Raw genomic sequence first — 20,321 nt, forward strand, 5'->3', positions numbered from 1 at the left:
ACAGAAACATCCTATTTCTATAAAAATCTTAACAATTAATATGCTATTTACACACACAAAAAAATTGAGACACTGCATACCAAACTGTTCACAGTATTACATTTCTGTAATGTTTTTGGTTTATACAGTGAGCTTGAATTACTTTTGTAATTGAAAAAAGCAACAAGGAATATTTTAAAATACAACAGTATAGGTTTATACTGGTTCATTTCCTCCCAGCCAGGAAACTGACTATTAGGGTTAGACCCTTTGGGTGGCTGATTTTCTACAGGCCAGTGCTTCTAAAACCAGTGGTTCCAAATTTATGGGCAACCAATGCTTGGGGGAAGCCAGCCAATGACTGCAATGGGTCATCAAATTCATCTGCCTAGTGAGCATTACATGTGACCTGAATAAATATCAAGCTTCACGTGGAGAGGTACAACTATCTTTCAAGTGAATACAGACGCTATTGTGATGAACAAAGTATGAACTCATTTTGAAGTAGTACTAACCTCAGAGATGTTTTTTACTATTAGGTATTTTCTAAACCAAGGTATACTAAAAATAGGACCATCATCCCAAGGTCAGTCCATGACTTTGACACTAGACGACCTTCCTTGATGAGAAGTCCAAGCCCTCCAGGAGCAGAGTACGCCCAGACTCCCAGCACCCACAGGGCTCTGGCCTCACCTTGGAGAAGGCCCTTGACCCCTGGGAGCCCAGTGAAGAAGATCTTATGAACATTTGAGGGTCTCCGTAAGGCTGAACCACAGGTAAGAGGCCTTTCAAGACATCAAATCAGGACACAAGGCTTATGTGCTGAGCCTCCGTATCTGATGCAGTTTTCAGCAGGCAGTTTCCAATCAGCCCTCGCCAAACGGAAAACACTGACCCTTCTGAGGTGGGCTAGTGTGATGGCTGCTGTCATGGCCATCCCCCCCATCAGTGCGCTACCCCCACAAAGTAAGGGGTGGATGACTTGATCCTTGAGGTTCCTTCCGGTTCAGACATGCTATGACTTTATCAGGCAAAACTCTCCTGGAATGTAGCAGGATGTGGAAACCAGTGCAGAGATCCTGACCTCCTAACCTTCCTTTCTGGCTTTCCCATCATCTGTTTACCAGAGATCTGGCCTTTAGAAAACAAAAGCCCCCAATCCAAGGTTCGGATCTTCTTCTAATGCAGCCACTGGGAAAAGATATTTTATACAGGCGAGCGTAGGCCGCACTCCTTTCAGTTGACTTCGGGGAGTTAGTTCTGAGTCACTCAGTATGTGCCATAAAGACAAATTCCTCTCATTTTCTGCCCGTCTTCCCGAGAAGACTGACCTGGTGTGACTTCATGTATATTTCGCTTTTTCTAAAGAACAACACAGACCCCTTGTTTTACAAATGGCCCTAAGCATCACTTTATTTGGGATGAGCCATGGTTCTGGGTTGGCAAACTCCGTCTCCAGGGAGAACAGCCTGATTGAACTCATTTATCATGACCAACTCTCATGGTCTTAAAGAGAAGTCCCCTTGGATAAAATCCAGAATCACTAATGAAGTTCCTCAGGACTGTGCCATTCCCCTACTAAGCTCTAGCTACAGGGGCCTTCCTTACTTCTTTCCTGCCTCAGGGCCTTAACACCTGCTGTAGCCACTACCTGATTAACTTCTTGGCTTAAATGACCCTTCTCACAGAAGACTTTCCTGAACCCTCCAATCTAAGTTAGATCCCTTGTCAACCTTCCCCCCACCCCCACCCCCGACCCCGTCAACATTTTCATACACTCTCACGGCACTTGTCAATTAGGTTTGTAAATCGATTCTGTGGGTTTGTTTACATAATGCTTGAGAGCCTACTAAACAGTAAGGTGTGTGAGAGCAGGATTTGTCTGCCTTTTGCACTGTGGTATCCCCAGTGCCTAGCAGTGACTGGCACATAGTAGGTGCTCAATAAATATTTGTCCGACGAGTGACTGAATCCAAAATATCTAGCGGTTGTTAAATATGTAATCATGCTGCTTCATTCCATCCTTTAAAAAAATGACTATATCAAAAGGAATCAAATAATCACTTTCCCCAGCATTGCTATCCTGGACTGTCACCACTCACAAAACTAAAATGAGGAGATGGGGGCGGTGGGGGGCAGAAAGCTTGAGAAAATGAAAATAGAAATTTCCTTTTACTTTCATATGCTCAGCTGCTAAGAACTCTGGAATTTCCAGCATTTGGTTCAAACTGTCTTGGAGGTGAGGCATTTCTGCTAAGTACATCCCGACAGATCCTGGACAAGTTAGAACCAGTCTTAAGAGCCCTGAGTCTGAGTAATCAAGGCCTGGCCATCCTATCTTTTGGTCTGATTTTTTTTTTAAGCCAAATTAATGGGGAGCCAAAGGAAATCTCAGAAAGTTATAAGACAACATCATCAGGTGGGACTCAGATGGAATCACACATAAATGAAGTCCACATTCTTTTATGAGCTGTCTATTTCTGGGGGGGAAATGGATTTAAACAAATTATGGGATTTGCCTTTTACAAAGCTCTTTCACATACATTCTCCTAGTTGAGATAATAATGATGATGACCTCACCACCAACATGTAAGATAATTTTACAGATGAGGAAATTGAAACTCGGAAAAGCTGTGACTGACTCAGGTTCACACAGCTAAAGGTTGGAGCCTGAACTTGAAACCAGATCCCCTCATTCCAAATTCCATTCCCCTTCTGCTTTACCACAATGCCACAAGCAGAGGCTCCAAACCCAACTGTCAGAGCCAAAGAGAAATCCAGAATTAAGCAGACTCATCTGTTGTGGCCTTCAACACAGGGAACTGGAGTGTTGCAAACTCCTGCCAAGGCCTGGGTGCCACTCGCCATCCGTCAGACAACCATCTCCATTGGTCTATGCTGAGCTGGGGCCCAGTAACACCTCCCCTTATAAAATACTAAAGTCAGAACTGAAAAGCCCTCAGGACAGAAGGCCTGTGTCTCTAACTCTGGTTAGTTCCCAACATGAATGGAGGACTCCAATCCTTACTGCACACTAACTATTCATCACAATCATAGCAGTATTTATCAGTTAATGAGTGCTAATTATGGTCAAACACAGTTTGTTTGGCAAGGGTTAATTTCCCAGTCCTCCTGAGATACTATCAGGTAGCCAACATTATTTGCATCATCATGGAGAAGGAAGTGGAGGAACAGGGGTTGACAGCTGGTGAGTGGCGGGCTGTGCGGCTCCGAGGTCCGTCCACCTAACCCAGTATGCCCCGCTGTCTGTTCTGATTTCCTCCTGACCGTCAAATTCCATCAGAACCGGCTCAGAATGGAGTCAGCTTCAGTTTCTAAAACAAGTCCTATACTCTCCTCCAAAGAGACAGGCCCATTAATTAGTTCAATGGACATTCTCAAAAACCCTCTTCCAGCTTTCTTCCCCAGAGACCATACAACTTGATCACACAACTCTCGATGCCTGAGAATAAATGCGGTTAGGCACAATTTCCGCTAATGAACAATCTGCCATCTTCTGCAGAATTCACTCATGTCTCTCTCACCCTTTGCCCCCACAGGCAGACACTTTGCTCAGAGGCCAATCTGTACATCCACCCTATACTGCATCATTAAAGCCTGTGCACTGCCGTCAGACTTCTAAACACAAAAGAAGGTTCATAGAATTTCACTTCTAAATGGCGCAGAATAGGACTATGATGTGGCTCTCCCACTTTCTTCGATTTACATCTAAATAACTAAATATTTCTTTTATACAAAACTGGATGCATACCCACTGGCCACAGCAAATGAAAAGATGACTTTCTCCCTCTGTATTATGGCATATACCTATTTTATCCCTCCTCTGTTACCTCCTTCTTTCATTCATTCACTCATCAGATAGACATTCCTTAAGTCTGTTCTCAAAGACAGTGTAGCTTATTAAGATGTGGCTACTGAAGTTAGATGACCAGGGTTCAAGTCCCGTCTCTGGTGCTTGTGAGCTAAGTACCCTTGGGGGGGATGTTTCACCTCTGTGTGCCTCACTCTTCTCACCTATGAAACAGGGGTGATAAACAGTCCAGGCATCGAAAGGCTGTTGTGAAGATTACATGAAATGATTCAGGCAGAGCACACTGTCAAGTTCACAGTCTCCTGGGGCAGACAGGTATGTACACCAGCTGATGCTAGAAACAAGTAAAGAGGCAATGGGAGCCTAAAGGTGGAATCAGGGAAGGCTCCCTGGAGGAGGCATTGCTTAAAACTGTGCAAAGGCACTACAGGAGGCAGAAGAGAGCATGCCAACTTACAGGAATAGCACGTGGACTGGCATAGATAAAACACAGGAAGTGAAGGGAGAGGAAGGGGAGGAGTCTGGAGATGTAAAAATAGGCCAGGTTGTAAGAGTTCTGTCATTTTCTTTTTAACAAGACTGTACTTTATCTGGAAAACAATGGGGAACAACAAAGGAATTTAAACATAGCCTCTGACTCAACTGCCCAGTTACTGCCAAGAAACAACCACTGAGCCCTAGCTCTGTTGAGATTAAGGTGACTGCATTTGTCAGATATTCCCTAATGGTAGCTGAGAGAAGCAGACCCATTCGAGGGGTCGACAATTCAGCCTCTAGGACAGCCATTCTGAGGCTGGCTTCCCCTAGAGGACTTGTCCAAAGGCACTTCCACTTAAAATTACATGTTTGATTGACAGCCAGATTGGGTTCCTTTAACTCCCTAAGCTCAAGATTGAAAGCTGGAGGAGGCCCATGAAATGAATCCAGTCTACAATCTTGGCTTTTCAAAATTTAAATTACTCTGCCCCCTTTAGCTGAGGCAGACACTCTCCATTTTGTCAGTTCTCACCATGCTCTACTGCCCCCAACACAGAAACCTGGGACCAGCTGCCATTTAGCATCTTTCTTGCAGCTGTTAATTTTTCCACTACCTCACCCTCGAGTCAAAACTCTGATGTTGTCTCCGAACCACCCCTTCATGCAAATGTGCTTGTGACCACTGGCTTAGTTAAAAAATTATATGCAGAAATGTTTTATGAGTAGGACTACAAGACACCCTGGTTTGCCCAGGACGGCAACAGATTTTCCCAGCTTAATTATCAAAAGCACCCCATTTCATTTTCAACAGTGTTCCAGTCTGGATGATAAATTGTATTGCCACTCTTTTGACAGAGATGGGGGTTTTAACCAAATACTTGTCATAGAGTTTAAACAGTTCTGAAGCAGCCTCACCCCACCCCAAGGGAAAAACTGTCCCTGTTCAAAGGTTCTCTGACTTTAATCTGCAGACAGGAATACAGGTCAATTTCCTGAAAGTTCACAGAACATTGTTAACCTTGACCCTTGGAATTGGCATCTAAACTTCAGACCAGAAATTGACCCAGCTCACCAGTAACTCAGGGGGAAACTGACATTGGCAAGGATGAGGCAATGGTTCCCAAACAAGTTGGTCGTCAGATCCCCTCAGGTTTTAAAAATATAAATAGATCTCTACATCCCACTTCAGATCTACTGAGGGGAGTCTACACCATCGGTCCCCAACCTTTTTGGCACCAGGGACCGGTTTTGTGGAAGACAATTCTTCCACGGACGGGGTGGGCGGGGTTGGTTCAGGCAGTAATGCGAGCGATGGGGAGCGATGGGGAGCGGCAGATGAAGCTTCACTTGCTCGCCCGAGGCTCACCTCCTGCCGTGCGGCCCGGTTCCTAACAGACTGCAGACAGATACTGGTCCGAGGACCGGGCGTTGGGGACCCCTGGTCTACACAGTGGGACCCAGGAATCTTTATTTTTTAAAGCTTCCCAGAAAATTCTGACGCTCACTAGGTTTGGGAAAATCAAGGGAGATGTTGACCAGCCTTTCCCCCAAAGTTCTCCCTGAATGAAGTTAACCAGGTAAACAAAAAATAATTAGAATCTAAGATCTCAGCGCCTCCAGAGACAACTTCAAGGCTTACATTCTATTAAAATACATAGAAGGCCCTTAAAAGAAACATCCAGGGACTTCCCTGAAGGTCCAGTGGTTAAGACTCTGTGCTTCCACTGCAGGGGGTATGGGTTCCATCCCCGGTAGGAACTAAGATCCCACATGCCATCCATGGGGCGAGGCCAAAAACAAAAAAGAAACATGCATTAGAATAGTATTTTCCTGGGCTTCCCTGGTGGCGCAGTGGTTAAGAATCCGCCTGCCAATGCAGGGGACACGGGTTCGAGCCCTGGTCTGGGAAGGTCCCACATGCCGCGGAGCAGCTGGGCCCGTGAGCCACAATTACTGAGCTTGCGCGTCTGGAGCCTGTGCTCCGCAACGAGAGAGGCTGCGATAGTGAGAGGCCCTCGCACCGCGATGAAGAGTGGCCCCCGCTTGCCGCAACTAGAGAAAGCCCTCGCACAGAAACGAAGACCCAACACAGCCATAAATAAATAAATAATAAAAATTAAAAAAAAAAAATTCAGCACATAATGAAAAAGAATGAGTCCTAAATCTCATTCTCACATCCCAGAAAAAAAAAAGAATAGTATTTTCCTATCTCTTACCAAAACAAAGAAAGAAAAATCCCCTACACCACTGGTCAACGTCCTTGAATGCAAATGGATTATTGCAGAAGTTATTTCATTCCAGATGCCTAAATAACTTAACATGGTTCCTATTTTGCCTCTGCCAGAAAACTCACAGCTAAATGTAGTATGCAATTACAGAAACCACCTGATTGAAAGGTCCTGGCACATCTCTTTCTTCTTCTATGTTCCAAATTTTTAACATTGATTGATTGATTGGCTGCGTTGGGTCTTCCATGGCTACGCGCGGGCTTTCTCTAGTTGCTGAGGGCTTCTAATTGTGGTGGCTTCTCCCGTTGCGGAGCACAGGCTCCAGGCGCGCAAGCTTCAGCAGTTGTGGCACACGGGCTCAGTAGTTGTGGCTCACGGGCTCTAGAGCGCAGGCTCAGTAGTTGTGGCACACAGGTTTAGTTGCTCCGTGGCAGGTGGGATCCTCCCGGACCAGGGCTCGAACCCGTGTCCCCTGCATTGGCAGGCGGATTCTGAACCACTGCGCCACCAGGGAAGCCCCCAATTTTTTGTTACATCTTATGGTGTGTGTTCTTTTGTTTGAAATTTTGTAGCCATGTATTTTGGTGCTATAAACCACCTTACAAGTTGGGTGTATTAATGTTAAATAATGATAACTTAGTAATTTTTAACATTATACAAACAAGACTGGAATAAAGAAATTTGGAATTCAAGTTCAATCTCAGTGCCATGTACCTTTAGGGACAACCTCCTTTGAACTAATGGCCGTGTCCAAGTATTTAGGTATAAAATTTTTTTAAAAATAAATTTATTTATTTATTTAATTTTTGGCTGTCTTGGGTCTTCGTTTCTGTGTGAGGGCTTTCTACAGTTGCGGCAAGTGGGGGCCACTCTTCATCGTGGTGCGCGAGCCTCTCACTGTCGCGGCCTCTCCCGTTGCGGAGCGCAGGCTCCAGATGCGCAGGCTCAGTAGTTGTGGCTCACAGGCTTAGTTGCTCCGCGGCATGTGGGATCTTCCCAGACCAGGGCTCGAACCCGTGTCCCCCTGCATTGGCAGGCAGATTCTTAACCACTGCGCCACCAGGGAAGCCCAATTTTTTTTTAAAAAATAAACTTATTTATGGCTGCATTGGGTCTTTGTTGCTGCGTGCGGGCTTTCTCTAGTCGCGGTGGGCGGGGCCTACTCTTCTTCATTGTGGTGCGCAGGCTTCTCATTGCAGTGGCTTCTCTTGTTGGGGAGCACAGGATCTAGGTGCATGGGCTTCAGTAGTTGTGGCACATGGGCTCAGTAGTTGTGGCTTAGCGGGCTCTAGAGCGCAGGCTCAGTAGTTGTGGTGCACCAGCTTCCTTGTTCCGCAGCACGTTGGATCTTCCTAGGCCAGGGCTTGAACCCACGTCCCCTGCATTGGCAGGCGGGTTCTTAACCACTGCGCCACCAGGGAAGTCCCTATTTAGGTATAAATTTAAACGACTCTGAGCTGGATGACAAAGCAGAGCCCCGCCCTGCAGTATGCCATTTAGATGTGGAATTTGAACTCTCCTTAGTCAGACTTCTGACTCTGTTTGTGGGCCCAGGCTATGGCACAGACTTTGAAGCCACATTATAGACACAGAAGCTGTATGAGCTTATGCAGTTGGCTTGAAAACCCCAAGAATGTTTCAAAATGTTCTTGGTTACTCTATACCCGTTTTCTTAAGAAAATGAGGCAATAAAGTAGTTCAGGTCCAAGTAGCTGAGCTGTGCCGTAATCCAGCTTCACTTCGCACTCGGTGCAAAAGGAAGCTATTAACGCTAAGGGGTGGCCGATCAAAGAGACTTATTGCTCTCTTAGTCTGAAAGACCATCATTTCTTAGGTAGGAATATAATTAAAAAGCAGATAGCAAAGTAGAATACCCTGACTAATTGATCAAGAAGTCATCAGTCTCTCAAAAGTCCCTATACAAGTCCCAGTGAATCCCGTGTGCTTTTAAACAGCCCCAATAACAGCCACCCATAACCCAAATCCTAACCATTCACTAAACACATAACCTTGGGCAGTTACACTCTCCATTGCTTCAGTTTCTTCATTTATCAAATAAAATTTATAATAGGGTCAACTTCATTTGTTGTTGGATTAAATGAGATTTCATTTGTAGAGTTTAGAACAATGTCTGGCCCATAATAAGCACTCAATACACAGTAGCTACCATTAATATATTTTTTTAATAGTACCACTGTATCCCGACACCTTCTATGTGTTAGCCATAGTGCTAAGCTCTCTCTAGACATCATCTTACTCCTCACTACAACATTTGAAGACAAGGACTATTATTCCCGCTTTACAAATGAGAGCACTGAGGTTTCAGAGGCTAACCCTGCCTGAGGACATACAGCTAATACAGGGACAAGACAAGGTTTGAACCTAGATCAGGCTGATACCGAGACTTCATTTTCCCATGACATCAAGATAGCTTTAATTCTTGATTTGCTGCATTAAAAATAAGGCAGAAAGTACAAAGCAGTGACATCCAAATAGTTCACCATGACATGGTAATTTGATTTTTAAAAATGCTACGTGAATGGAAAAAAGTCTGAAAAGTTTTGCAGCAAACCGTTAAACAGTGTTTATCTCTGAGAAGTAAGATTGGGGAAAGGTGTTGGAAGGCTTTTACCTTGGGCTGTCCACATTTTTATATTATTTGATCTTTTATAATAAGCACAAGGGTTGTTAATGTAAGCTTTTTATTGAGGCATAACACTCATACAGAAAGGACACGAATTGTAAATAAACAGCTGGATGGATTCTCACAAAGAAAGCGCACCCATGGAATCAGCACCAAATAAAGAAACAGAACATTAGCTGAACTTCCAAAGGCCCCTCGTGCCTCCTTCCCATCACTAACCTCCTGGCAAAGGTTACTGTGATCCCACCTTTTAACACTATAGATTAATTTTGCCTGATTAATCATATATAACTGCAATGATGTGGTATTAATGCTTTATGTCTGGCTTCTTTCTGTCAACATCATATGTCTGCCTGTCTGATCCATGCCATTGTGCATGGTTGTAATTCCTTCATTCTCATGGCTGCAGTGTTTCATATCATTATTTATATGTTTATAAATACATTTATATATACCACCATTTATTTCTCCATTCCACTGTTGTTAGACACTTGAATTGTTCCGAGTTTGGGGCTATCGTGAATAGTGCTGCTTTGAAGATTCTTGACATGTCTTTTGGTGCCATGCGGACACATTTCTATTGAGCAGTTAACTAGGAGAATTGTTGGGTCATAGGGTCTGATCACGTACAGCTGTGGAAGTGTAAGTATTTTTATTTTTATATAATTTTTTTTTAAGAAATGGATGTAAATCATTGCTGCATCACCTGAATTTATCTGTATGCATTTGACAACTTTATCCTATATAGGTCATACCTATGTCCTTATCTTCTTATCTGGTATGACATGAGTAGTCATACCTATTAAAATTAGGCCGAGTCCTTGGTCAAGAACCTGGCCTCCTACAAGACCAGAGTGTTCTTCAGAAAGGTGTTTTTCATGTTTATGGCATTTACTGAGAAGGCAGTGTACTACACATATGAAAATACACCACAGACCTCAGTTACAGATGAGCTTTCCACTTCACCCACGCTGGTGCTAATAACAGTATCAACAATCACACAGGGTGCTAAGTGCCATACAGAAATTACCTTTCTCGTCTTAGGTTTTCATGGGTACATTTTGTTCTGGACTTGGCTTGGCCGCCACTTCGCAGGCCCATCCTTGGCTGGGCAAGGTGGATCTGTCCACTCCCTGGTCATCTTCATTTGCCATAAAAACTGCCCCCAAATCCCCTCCTGGCCACCTACAGAGGCTTTTCTCTGGCAAATCATCCAATTCCTCTGCTCTTCTGTTCTTCCCTGCCCACACGGCCATGGAATCCTATGGCTGGTCTGTCAGTTCTCCCAGGTGGGGCCATGGCTTCTAGCTTTTCAGGAGAAACAGGAAGGGGAGGTGCTGCTCTCTAGGATGCACTCAGGCTGAGGCCACCCCAGCCAACCCCCATGGACATGAGGGGCTCTGGGGTGAGGAGCCCAGGAGAGTCCTACCCCTCATGTTGATGACTGCCCCGCCATTAGCACTTCTCAGACCTGGGTGCTGGGTAATATTATCATCAATGAAATATTGACAGTTACGGCTTATCAGGGGGCAGAATACTGTGGTTAAAGCTGGCCTGGGAGTGAATCTGTCTGACTTCAAATCCCAGCTCTTCAATTTACTGTATGTATTGTGTATCCTGTGTCCCGGTGTCGTGGGTTGTGGGGAGTACAGAAAAAGATAATGCAAGTGCACACCTAGCACAGAGTAGCCATTCAAAATATATTAGCTACTGTTAAAACATTATTATGACATAGAGGTTAAGGCCATGGGCTTTGAAGCCAGACTGCTCAGCCGAATTCCAGCTCTATCCACTCACTACTGTATGACAAGGGCAAAGTACCTAATGTTTCCATGGCTCAGTTTTTTCATCTATAAAATGGGTATCTTAATTGTATCTACCTCACAAGATACTTGTAAGGATTACTGAAAGACTATGTTAAGCTTAGAACACTGCCTGGCATATAAAAAGTCTTATATACAGTTTAACTATGGTCATTGCTGCAAGCCAATCAAATAAATACGCTCACACAAATCTTCCAAGTGTAAATGGAGGCTCTTGTGATTAACATAAGAGTCATTTGGGCATAGATATTCACAGATGAATAACACAACCCAAATTCATCTGAAAACATTTCTGAATTCATATTATGTTTTCTCATCAACTGGTGGCTGAAGGTACAATTAATGTCATATGAGAGGTTGGGACACTTCTTAACAGTAAAAGAAAGGGGGCCCTCATATTCAAAGGGTACAAAACCATTGGTTTGCTTATTTATTATTTTATTTTATCTTTACAGAGAATTGAGCCCCAGAGAAGGCATGTGACATACCTGGGGTCACCCAGTGTGGTGTTCAGGACTGGAGTTCAGCCCAAGTTCCTGCCCTGGACACTCTACCAGGCACCATACAGAAGTTCTGGCAGCTTCTCCAGGCTCTCCTCTGAGACATACTGGAAGTCAAATCATCCTTTAAAAATTAATTTTCTGACATAGGCTTTTGCTCATTTTTAATGAGCCTTTACCTTTTCCTTTACAAAGAAGTTAAGAAGTAGTTCATTCATTGAAAAAATTTGTAAATTCAAATTACCTAGCCTATGGGCACTGAGCTTCTCCCCTGTAAAAGGCAAAGAATACTCATTTTCCTCTCCTCCAGGGAGCAATGGCAAGGTACGGCCTAGGGAATGAGCACAGGTTGAAAGCCACTCCTAACTAGTCCCAGCACAAGAGCAATTCTGGTGCTTTTCCCAGTCCTGATCAGAGTAGGAGAGTGATCTCAGTGGTTAAATGATAACCTCCTCTCAATTATCTGCCCCGTTGCAATACCTTAACACCATTCTCCGCTCTCTCCTCCTCAAAGACAAACCAGCAAGGTTGGCATCCAGGATTTTGGGTAAGGGGCAGGGTCTCTGGTCAAGGGGACATAACGTGGCTCGGTGAATTTCATGCCAGTAGGCTCAAGCATTCACTTCCAAGCCATTCCCTGTAATTCATCCTCTTCCTCCTCTCCTTAGATCAGCTGGAGCAGCTAATATTTCCCAGGTGATCAATTTCACAGAATGAGGGAGTACCGAGCAAGGGCCATTAATGCATAATGAGCCTTTATGGACAATTCTCACTTTTCACAATCTGACAGATAAGCCCTGCTCTTTCGACCTTAAGGCCATGATGTAAGCCTACTTGAGTCTGGAAATAACACTCTTTAAAGTCAGAAAAGACCCTCTGACTACAGAGTATCCATTATTAAACACTCCTTAGGATACTTGAGCGAAAACCAGAGGCTCTTAGCAAAGACTTCCCCAGGACTCAAGAGGCAAATGAGCAACTCCTCCCACCGAGAGCATCTCCTTATCTCTGGCCCCGCCCCTTCCTGCCTTTTGTCAGTTGCTGGGAGAGGAAAAACAGTCAACATAAACTCAGCAGCAATTTTGGCCTGGGTGTGGATTCTCTGAAGACTTCCATGGAAGGCAACTAGAGGAAATAAGAAATTGACGAGGGGAAAAAAAAAAAAAACAAAAAAAACCCAACTCAAGGAGATAGACAACTGTAGACCTGGAGCAGGAACTGACAGAGAAAAAAAAATCTCAGAGGACAATTGCAAATATGTGTCTGGATCGTCAGGGAGTCCAAGGTAGAGGCTTAAATGAGAAACTGGTAAAAGGAAGAAAGATAGTTTATGTCCATTCAAAGTTAGCTGGATTGAAATTTTAAGTGTATCACAATAACAAAGATGAAAATATTGAGGAACAAAAGCAGCTATTCACACACACACAAATGTGTTCTGTTTCTGTTCAGAAACTGGCTAAAAACAAGGAGGTAGGTTAGTGAGCTGCTGAGGTCCTGGCAATGTTCCATTTCTTGACCTGGGTGGTAACTCTACAGGTATGTACTTTATAACCATTTGCTGTGCATTTTTAGTTTATGACTTTTTAATTTCACAATAAAATAGTTAAAAAAGAAAAAAATAATTTCAAGTATACAAGATTACAGAGTTATATTCAGGAGCATTAGTAGTTTGACAAAAGAATGAAGCCAATACCAGAATAATTCATGCAAGAGAAAGCAAACATAGCTATTTAAATAAAAGGCACTCCTTTCCCAGCCTAATTTTATGGTTTGCTTTGGTGTGGAGACTCAAAGTCTGCATATAGAAAACCATAGCAAACTGTATCTGCCCCGAATGATGAATCTAGCACACCTACCAACCAGAACGTGTGTATAATTTCGTGGATGCTCACACCTCCTCACTACTGTTCACTGTTTACAGAGCAATCTCACATACCTTAACTCACAGCCAATAGCTGGAGTTATCCCCATTGCAGAGATAAAAAAGGCAGCTACAGACAGTAGAAGACTCACCCCAGGTACAGCTCAAGTAAGAAGCAAAAATCAAACCTATACCAGATCTCAGACAGCTACCTCAGGGACCCTTTATGACAATGACTTTCCCATTCCCAGGAAGTTAGGAGGCCCACATTTTTTTCCATGTGGGAATAATGAGATGAATAAACAGGTAAATTACTGTCAGCAAGAGAATGTCACCTCCTCTGAGTCACTTTCACTTTTCAATTAAAGCACAACCCAGGGTGTTATAAAGATTAGCTTCCCTCACTGAACCATGAACACCTTGAGAGTGGAGCCGGGTCTTCTCATTTCTGGGACTCCAGGGCTTTGCTCTGTAGTTTCTAGAATATGCTATATGCTCATGAGACATGTGCTAATAAAAAAATAAACAAACAGATGAGGGTACAAACTAAAGAATTCACAGTATTGTGTTTTCCACCCCATACCATCATTCCTGCACAGGGCCACTTGCATTAAGTCTTTTAAAAACAGGCAGTAATTGCCCTTTTAACAGATGGCCAATATATTCTCAATTCTTTTTTTTTTTTTTTTTTTTAAATCACCCCCAATCTGTCCCTCCAGCTCCAGCTCCGGCTCTTTGGAGGAAGCCGTATTCTCCAGTTCTTAAGAAAAGGTTTCATGTCATACATAAATTCAGAAGCTGAGCCGGCTGACAGGTTAATTATAGACACAAAGAGTGGGGACAAATGGACTATGAGGTAAGCGAGTCTAAATGTGCCTTCCCTGGATAAGCATTTATTAATAAGCCTGCAAAGATTTACTGGGCACAGCCAGGTTCAGCTCGGTGCCAGCCTTGGGGGCAGGGGTCCAGATTTGGGGAAGGCACAGTTTCTGCGCTTGAGGAATCTGGCTGGTGGCTGGGAAGACAGCATGTACCTGCAAGAATAATCAAAGTTGTCCCCTGGGGACAGCAGGTGGAAGACAGGGAGAAGACAGGGCCTAAGAACTGAAGCACCTGCCCCTTTTGGGAGTGGGATGGTCAGAGAAGACATCACTCCACTAGGGCCCACCTGCAAGGAAATGTGGGTAGGACTGTGGCTGTAGAGAAGCCAAAGAGGAAGCCCCAATTCTTTTCCTCCTGTGCCTCCCACCATATTCTTTCGGGGGCTGGAGGCAAGGACCTAAGTCAAAAAGACCCATAGGGATCTTCCCCTTCCCTCTCCACCCTCCCCCTCCAAGAAAAAGGAGGAATGTTCAGATGGCTGGGGAGGCAGGTCTAGGGTCATCTTCAGAAAGCAGATGAGCCCAAGAATGGAATGATAGGCCTAGCAAAGCTGGGTACCAGAGGGTGCTTTGCGCTCCCTTTTTTCATTCAGTCAAAAAATATTTCTTGTCCGCCTTTTGGTGGCACATTGAATGTAGCTACTCTCAGTGGGACATCAACCTTGCCTTTAGCCCAGACTAGATGACCAAAGCCTGGGCCTCCAAACAATGAGTCTGGGTCTCCCTCGGGCTTCCGCTTTATTTGGAGATGATGGACCTGGTCGTCTCCGATTGAACCTGGGCCCTTCCAAACAGATGAGGACCCTCTGAGAATTTTTCAAGCACCAGCTTCCCCCAGACAAACACATAAGGTGGGAACCCCACCGCACCCCTATTTATGGGGGAAAAGGGCTGATCAGTTGATAATCCCGATATGCCAGGCAGAAATATGGCACGGCCATCTCCCGCGAAGTAGTGGAATGTCCAAGAGGGTTTATTCGGGTTGGTCTGTTTCCAAAATCCCGCCATTGCTCCAAAAGACATTAGAGAGGTAAAACCTGGCCATGGATCAAGTCCAAAGAGTGAGAAACTAGTTGTTTCGATTGTTGCGTTTAACCTCACTCGCCCTCCCCGCCCCCGCCCCAGTAAACTTCCCATCCTCTCCACCTCACTTTCCAGGTGGTTCCTGCTACTTCCAAACTGCTTTCTGCCGCTCTGCGGCTTGTTTAGAACGGGGAAGCGCTATCTCCCAGCGTGCGGGATCTGTGGGGACCCTGAGCCTTTCACCCGCTGACAAAGCGCGTCCACGCGCCGGCCACGCTTCCGGAGCGAAGGCACGAAAACTGCGCCTTTCTGCCCCGCGGACGCGGTAAGTGGTGCTCCGCAGCCGGCTGGCTCGCCTGGGAGCGCGGCGTCTGGCAAGCGCGGCGGGGGCTGCGGGCCCGAGGTGCGCGGAAAGCGCTCGGCGCACCTGGCGCACCTGGCTGCGCCCGGCCGCCCCGGCTCCGTCCCGGGCTCCGGAAGCCGCCGTCTCCGACAGCGCCCGCGGGGCCCCGGCCGCCCCAGGTCCCCTCTGGGTCACGTCGCTCCCCAGCCCGGGATGGCCCCGCTCCCCGCGCGTCCCAGGCTGCTCTTACCCGGGAAATGGCGAGAGGCTGCTCGAAGTCCTTGCCCCCCACGAGGCGGAAGCCCCACGGTCCCGGGCCCTGGAGCGCTATTTGCTGCGTGGTCATGGCGCGGCGACGGCGGTCGGCGACTCCCGGGGACAGACGGGGCAGGACGCGGAAAGGCGCGCTGGGCTCCCCGGCAGCTGTCGGAGAAAGAGAGCGCGGCGCGGGTCGGGGGAGCCTGGGGCGGGCGGGAGCTGGGCGGGAGGAGGGCGGGGGCGGCTCCGCCCAGGCCGCGTCGCCGCCGCCCGCCCCGCCTGTCCTCCCGCCCGCGGTCCGCAGCTGCCCCCCCCGCCCTTGGCGCCCGCACAGGGCCTGGCCGAGAGTCGGGCAGAGAGAGCCTGGGGTCAGCTCGGGGGTCTCGGGATCTCAGCAGCCCCGCCCCGGCCCCCAGCGCCACCTCCCTCCCGCGCCAGCCGCCGCCCGGCGGCACTCCCAGCCCCGCCGCGGGCGCTAGGTGAGAGGCGAGTAGGTTCTGGTGACCTCGAAGGAGACAAAGCTTGGCGCTTTTGAAAGAGTTTGGAAGTGCTGTGCAAAGTCATCTCTTTGAGGTCAGCTCCATTTTCACATTTGTTTTATTGTAAACGACAACGATGTTTCAAAGGTGCTTTCGAGTGATCTCGTTTGAAAATATGAAGCAGTCAGGGCATTTATAGACCCATTTTACAGATGAATTAACTGGGTCGGCCAGAGGTTAGAAGACCTGCCAGAAGCCACACAGCTTGTCCGTGGTGTAACTGGACCGTCGCCCAGGCTCCCCGTGCCAAAACCCCACACTGGAACTTTTCTAGTGCGAATGAGACCAACGTACGAAGTTGTAAGTGAACTTAAAAACCTTCCTAGAAACCTTTCCTCCCGGCTGCATTCACTGTAGGTTCTGCTCTTCCCAACAATTCACACCTCAAGTTTGAGGCGGACCAAGTGCGTGGAAAGGGAACTGGGTTGAGTCCGAAGACCTGGGTTGCTGACTTGCCACTAGCCTCCTAACTGGGCTCTGCCCCCCTCGCCCTGGAGTACATTCTCCTCGCCAGATCAGACCACATCTCCTTGTCCACTGGGTCCCCCACTTCCCTCTGAGTAAAGCTGAAATGCCTAAAATGCTTGTAGGGCCACCCACAGAATGGCCCCAACTCCCTCTCTGATCTCATCTCCTTGTGCTGCTCCCAGCCCACACTGGCCTGTTGCTTCTGCCTCAAGGCTTTGCGTCAGGGCCTCTGGAATGCTTTTCTCCCAGACATCCTAAGGCTCGCCCTTTGTTCAGATGTCATCATCTCAGTTAGGCCATCTCTGAAAGCCCTATTTAAAGCCTCCTCTCTAGAACACCCTGTCACCTTCCTCTGCTTTTATTTTCCCATTGTATTTATCACCATCTGACATACTCAATATTTCACTTATTTGTACCCCCCGGTCACCCCTAAGCATTAGTTCCCCAGTGGTAGGGGTTTTTATCCGTTTGGATCACTGCTGTATCCCAGCGCCTAATAATAGTGCCTAGTACGTAGTATTTAATGAACGCAATACATTGGCCAACCTTATGACCTTTGGGTCCCAGGTTCTTCATAGTTTTCTTGGCTCCAGTTCATCCTGGCACCTGAGCCCCAGTGTTCTGTCTCTTTGTGATCCTGGCCTACCTACCCAGAAGCCCTGTGCACAGATTTACACATAAAAGGATCATCTTACTTGTCCAGTTGTGTCACAGCACAAATGCCTGGTCTGGGAATGGTTTGCTTGAATTTAGAAATCAAAGTCGTTTTATGTCATCTATCCTTCCCTCTCATCTTGCATCCTGATATTCTTTTTTTTTTAATTGAAGTATAGTTGATTTACAATGTGTTAGTTTCAGGTGTATAGCAAAGTGATTCAGATATATATTCTTTTTCAGATTCTTTTCCATTATAGGTTATAACAAAATATTGAATATAGTTCCCTGTGTTATACAGTAGGTCCTTGTTGTTTATCTATTTTATATATAGTAGTGTGTATCTGTTAATCCCAAACTCCCAATTTATCCTCCCCACTCCCCATCCTGATATTCTTTTTTTTTTTTTTCTAATTTATTTAATTTATTTTTGGCTGCGTTGTCTTCGTTGCTGCGTGTGGGCTTTCTCTAGTTGCGGTGAGCGGGGGCTACTCTTCGTTGCGGTGCGCGGCCTTCTCACTGCAGTGGCTTCTCTTGTGGAGCACGGGCTCTAGGCATCCTGATATTCTTGAATCTGAGAAAAAGGAATGGAGTTACAGCCAGGAGCCAACTACCTGCTTCATCGAAGCCAAAAATTATACCCTCTTTGATTAAGATTCTCCTGATTTAAAAACATGCTTGTATTTCAAGTCCCTGCAGAATTTGGGAGAATTGCCAAATTCTGGGTCTGCCCTAAGATGGGTAGCAGTTTTGAATATTTTGTGTCCTAGGAAGAGAAAAAGATTGAAGAGCCACAGCTTCTGTGCTCCCCAAAGGTGGGAACTGCCTCTCGTTCATCCCCAGGTGTCCTGCTAGCATGGACCTGATACATCGTGGGTGCCAATAGTGCTTATTCTATACAATATTCTTTTCAGATATAGGGCAGAAGTACATAGGTTACTTCATTTAGTTATTAAATGTTGTCAGTTGCAGTCTGGCTCTACATAACAAGAGCTATAAAACAGTCGACACTCTGACCAGGTCATCCCCTTTCTGGGCACTAATTCCAAGGACATAATTTAAAAGAAGAGGAAAAAGCTTTATGTACAAAGATATTTATAGCCACATTATTTATAATGACAAAAAAAAACTGGAATTAAGCAGCAGCAGAAAAGTGGCTAAATATGGTATGGCCATATGAGGGAATAGTATGCAGCATAAAGATGATAATCATGAAGTCTATGAAGGACTTCCTTGGTGGTCCAGTGGTTAAGACTCCACGCTCCCAATGCAGGGCGCCCAGGTTTGATCCCTGGTCAGGGAACTACATCCTGCATGCCATAGCTAAGAGCCTGCGTGCCGCAGCTAAGATCCGATGCAGCTAAATAAATAAATAAATATTTTTAAAAAGACTATGAGAAGGCAGGGAAATGTGTTTTCAAGATATGTAAAAAAGAGTGGAACAAAATTATTTGTAAACCAATTATTATTTGTAAACAAAATTATAGATTTCATGTTAAAAAATAAAAATTATGTCTACCTATTGCCCAAAATTAGGAGAAAATACAAAAACTAACTTTGTATTGGAAGATGGAATTGGAGAAAAAATTTTAAAATAATTTCTTCTAACAATGATGTAAAGTTTCCAAAGCAAAAATCAATTAAATGGCCTCAACTCCTTGGATGCAGACTAAATGCTAGTGTTTCTGGGGGTAGGGAACCTCATCTTCTATCTTTTCGATCTCCCTCCACCTGCTCCAGCAAGCCAGCTCTGAGCTGGGCACACAGCATGTACTCAGAAAATACCCAGTGATGGACTGACAGCTCTGACCCCCAAACACAAGCAACCTTGTTTTATCTTAAACACCATTATTTATTAATCCAAACTCTGCAATTCCCTCACTGGCCACCCTTGACTCCTGCAGAGTACCAGTTGAATGGCCTTAAGCAACTTCTCTGAACTTCAGTTGCCTTGTTTATTATCATTATAATGAATTCCATGAAAGTTTTTTGACCCTAAACAGCCTACATCAAAATACCTGCATATGAGGGGGTGCAGGTGGGGTAGAGAGGATGCTGAAGAAATGGAAGCAAGGACAGGAAAAGGACAGAGGAGCAATGGTCTAGGAAGTCAGGGAACAGTGGGTGTTTCCAACTCTCAGTCCAGTTTAGCAAGGTGGACAGGTGGGTGGCATCTGCTGGCAGATTTCCCCCCCCCCCCAATCGGGCTTCTGCAGAGCTGGCTACTCCCACACCCAGGGTGCCACTGCCAGGACCCTCCAGAGCCACTGTGCTGAGGGAATAACAGCCCCATTTCTTAAGGACAGTGAGAGTAGGACTGTACTAGCCTTTACATACGGACTTATTTAATCTCCAGGACAAGTCCTGGACCTGCTCAGGGGACTGCAGAGCTCCCATTCCTGGAGATCGCGGCCATGACCCCTCCCCCCTCTGGGACTGAGCCTTGACCCAAGAGAGAGAGTAGGTGACTCCCAGGCTCCAAGCCTCCATTGGGATCTGCGGCCGGCTCTGCCCAGGGGCTAGAGAGCCGGAAGCGGCCGACGGGCTCAGGGCGCAGCGGCTCCCCAATCCCCAAACCGGTGCAGCTGCCCGGGGTTCCCTGGTCAAATGACATCACAACGATTTGTTTCTTCTTTCTCTAAAAACCGAAACCCAAGCTCAGAAGCTTGCAAAACAAAGCATCTTTTCCCGCTGGGTCCTATCCCCCCTGTCTGGTCCCCATCCACCCTCAACCCCGCTCCCAGGGTCAGCGCGTCCTGCACTGGGATCCCACGCGCGGCTGGTCCCACTACGCTCCAGGACGGCTGACGG

General features: G+C 46.1%; 1 protein-coding gene across 1 annotated transcript in view; it reads right to left on the reverse strand.

The window, feature by feature from the left end:
• Window positions 1-16,056, reverse strand: part of PDLIM1 (PDZ and LIM domain 1) — a 47,373-nt gene extending 31,317 nt beyond the window's left edge. Inside the window, exon 1 of the mRNA XM_068548242.1 lies at window positions 15,842-16,056. Coding sequence (XP_068404343.1) covers window positions 15,842-15,937 — 96 coding nt within the window. The 5' untranslated portion in view covers window positions 15,938-16,056. The remainder of the gene's footprint in view (window positions 1-15,841) is intronic.
• Between the last annotated feature and the right edge of the window lie 4,265 nt (window positions 16,057-20,321).

This window comes from Eschrichtius robustus, chromosome 7, assembly GCF_028021215.1.
Source record: "Eschrichtius robustus isolate mEscRob2 chromosome 7, mEscRob2.pri, whole genome shotgun sequence".
Taxonomy (NCBI): Eukaryota; Metazoa; Chordata; class Mammalia; order Artiodactyla; family Eschrichtiidae; genus Eschrichtius; species Eschrichtius robustus.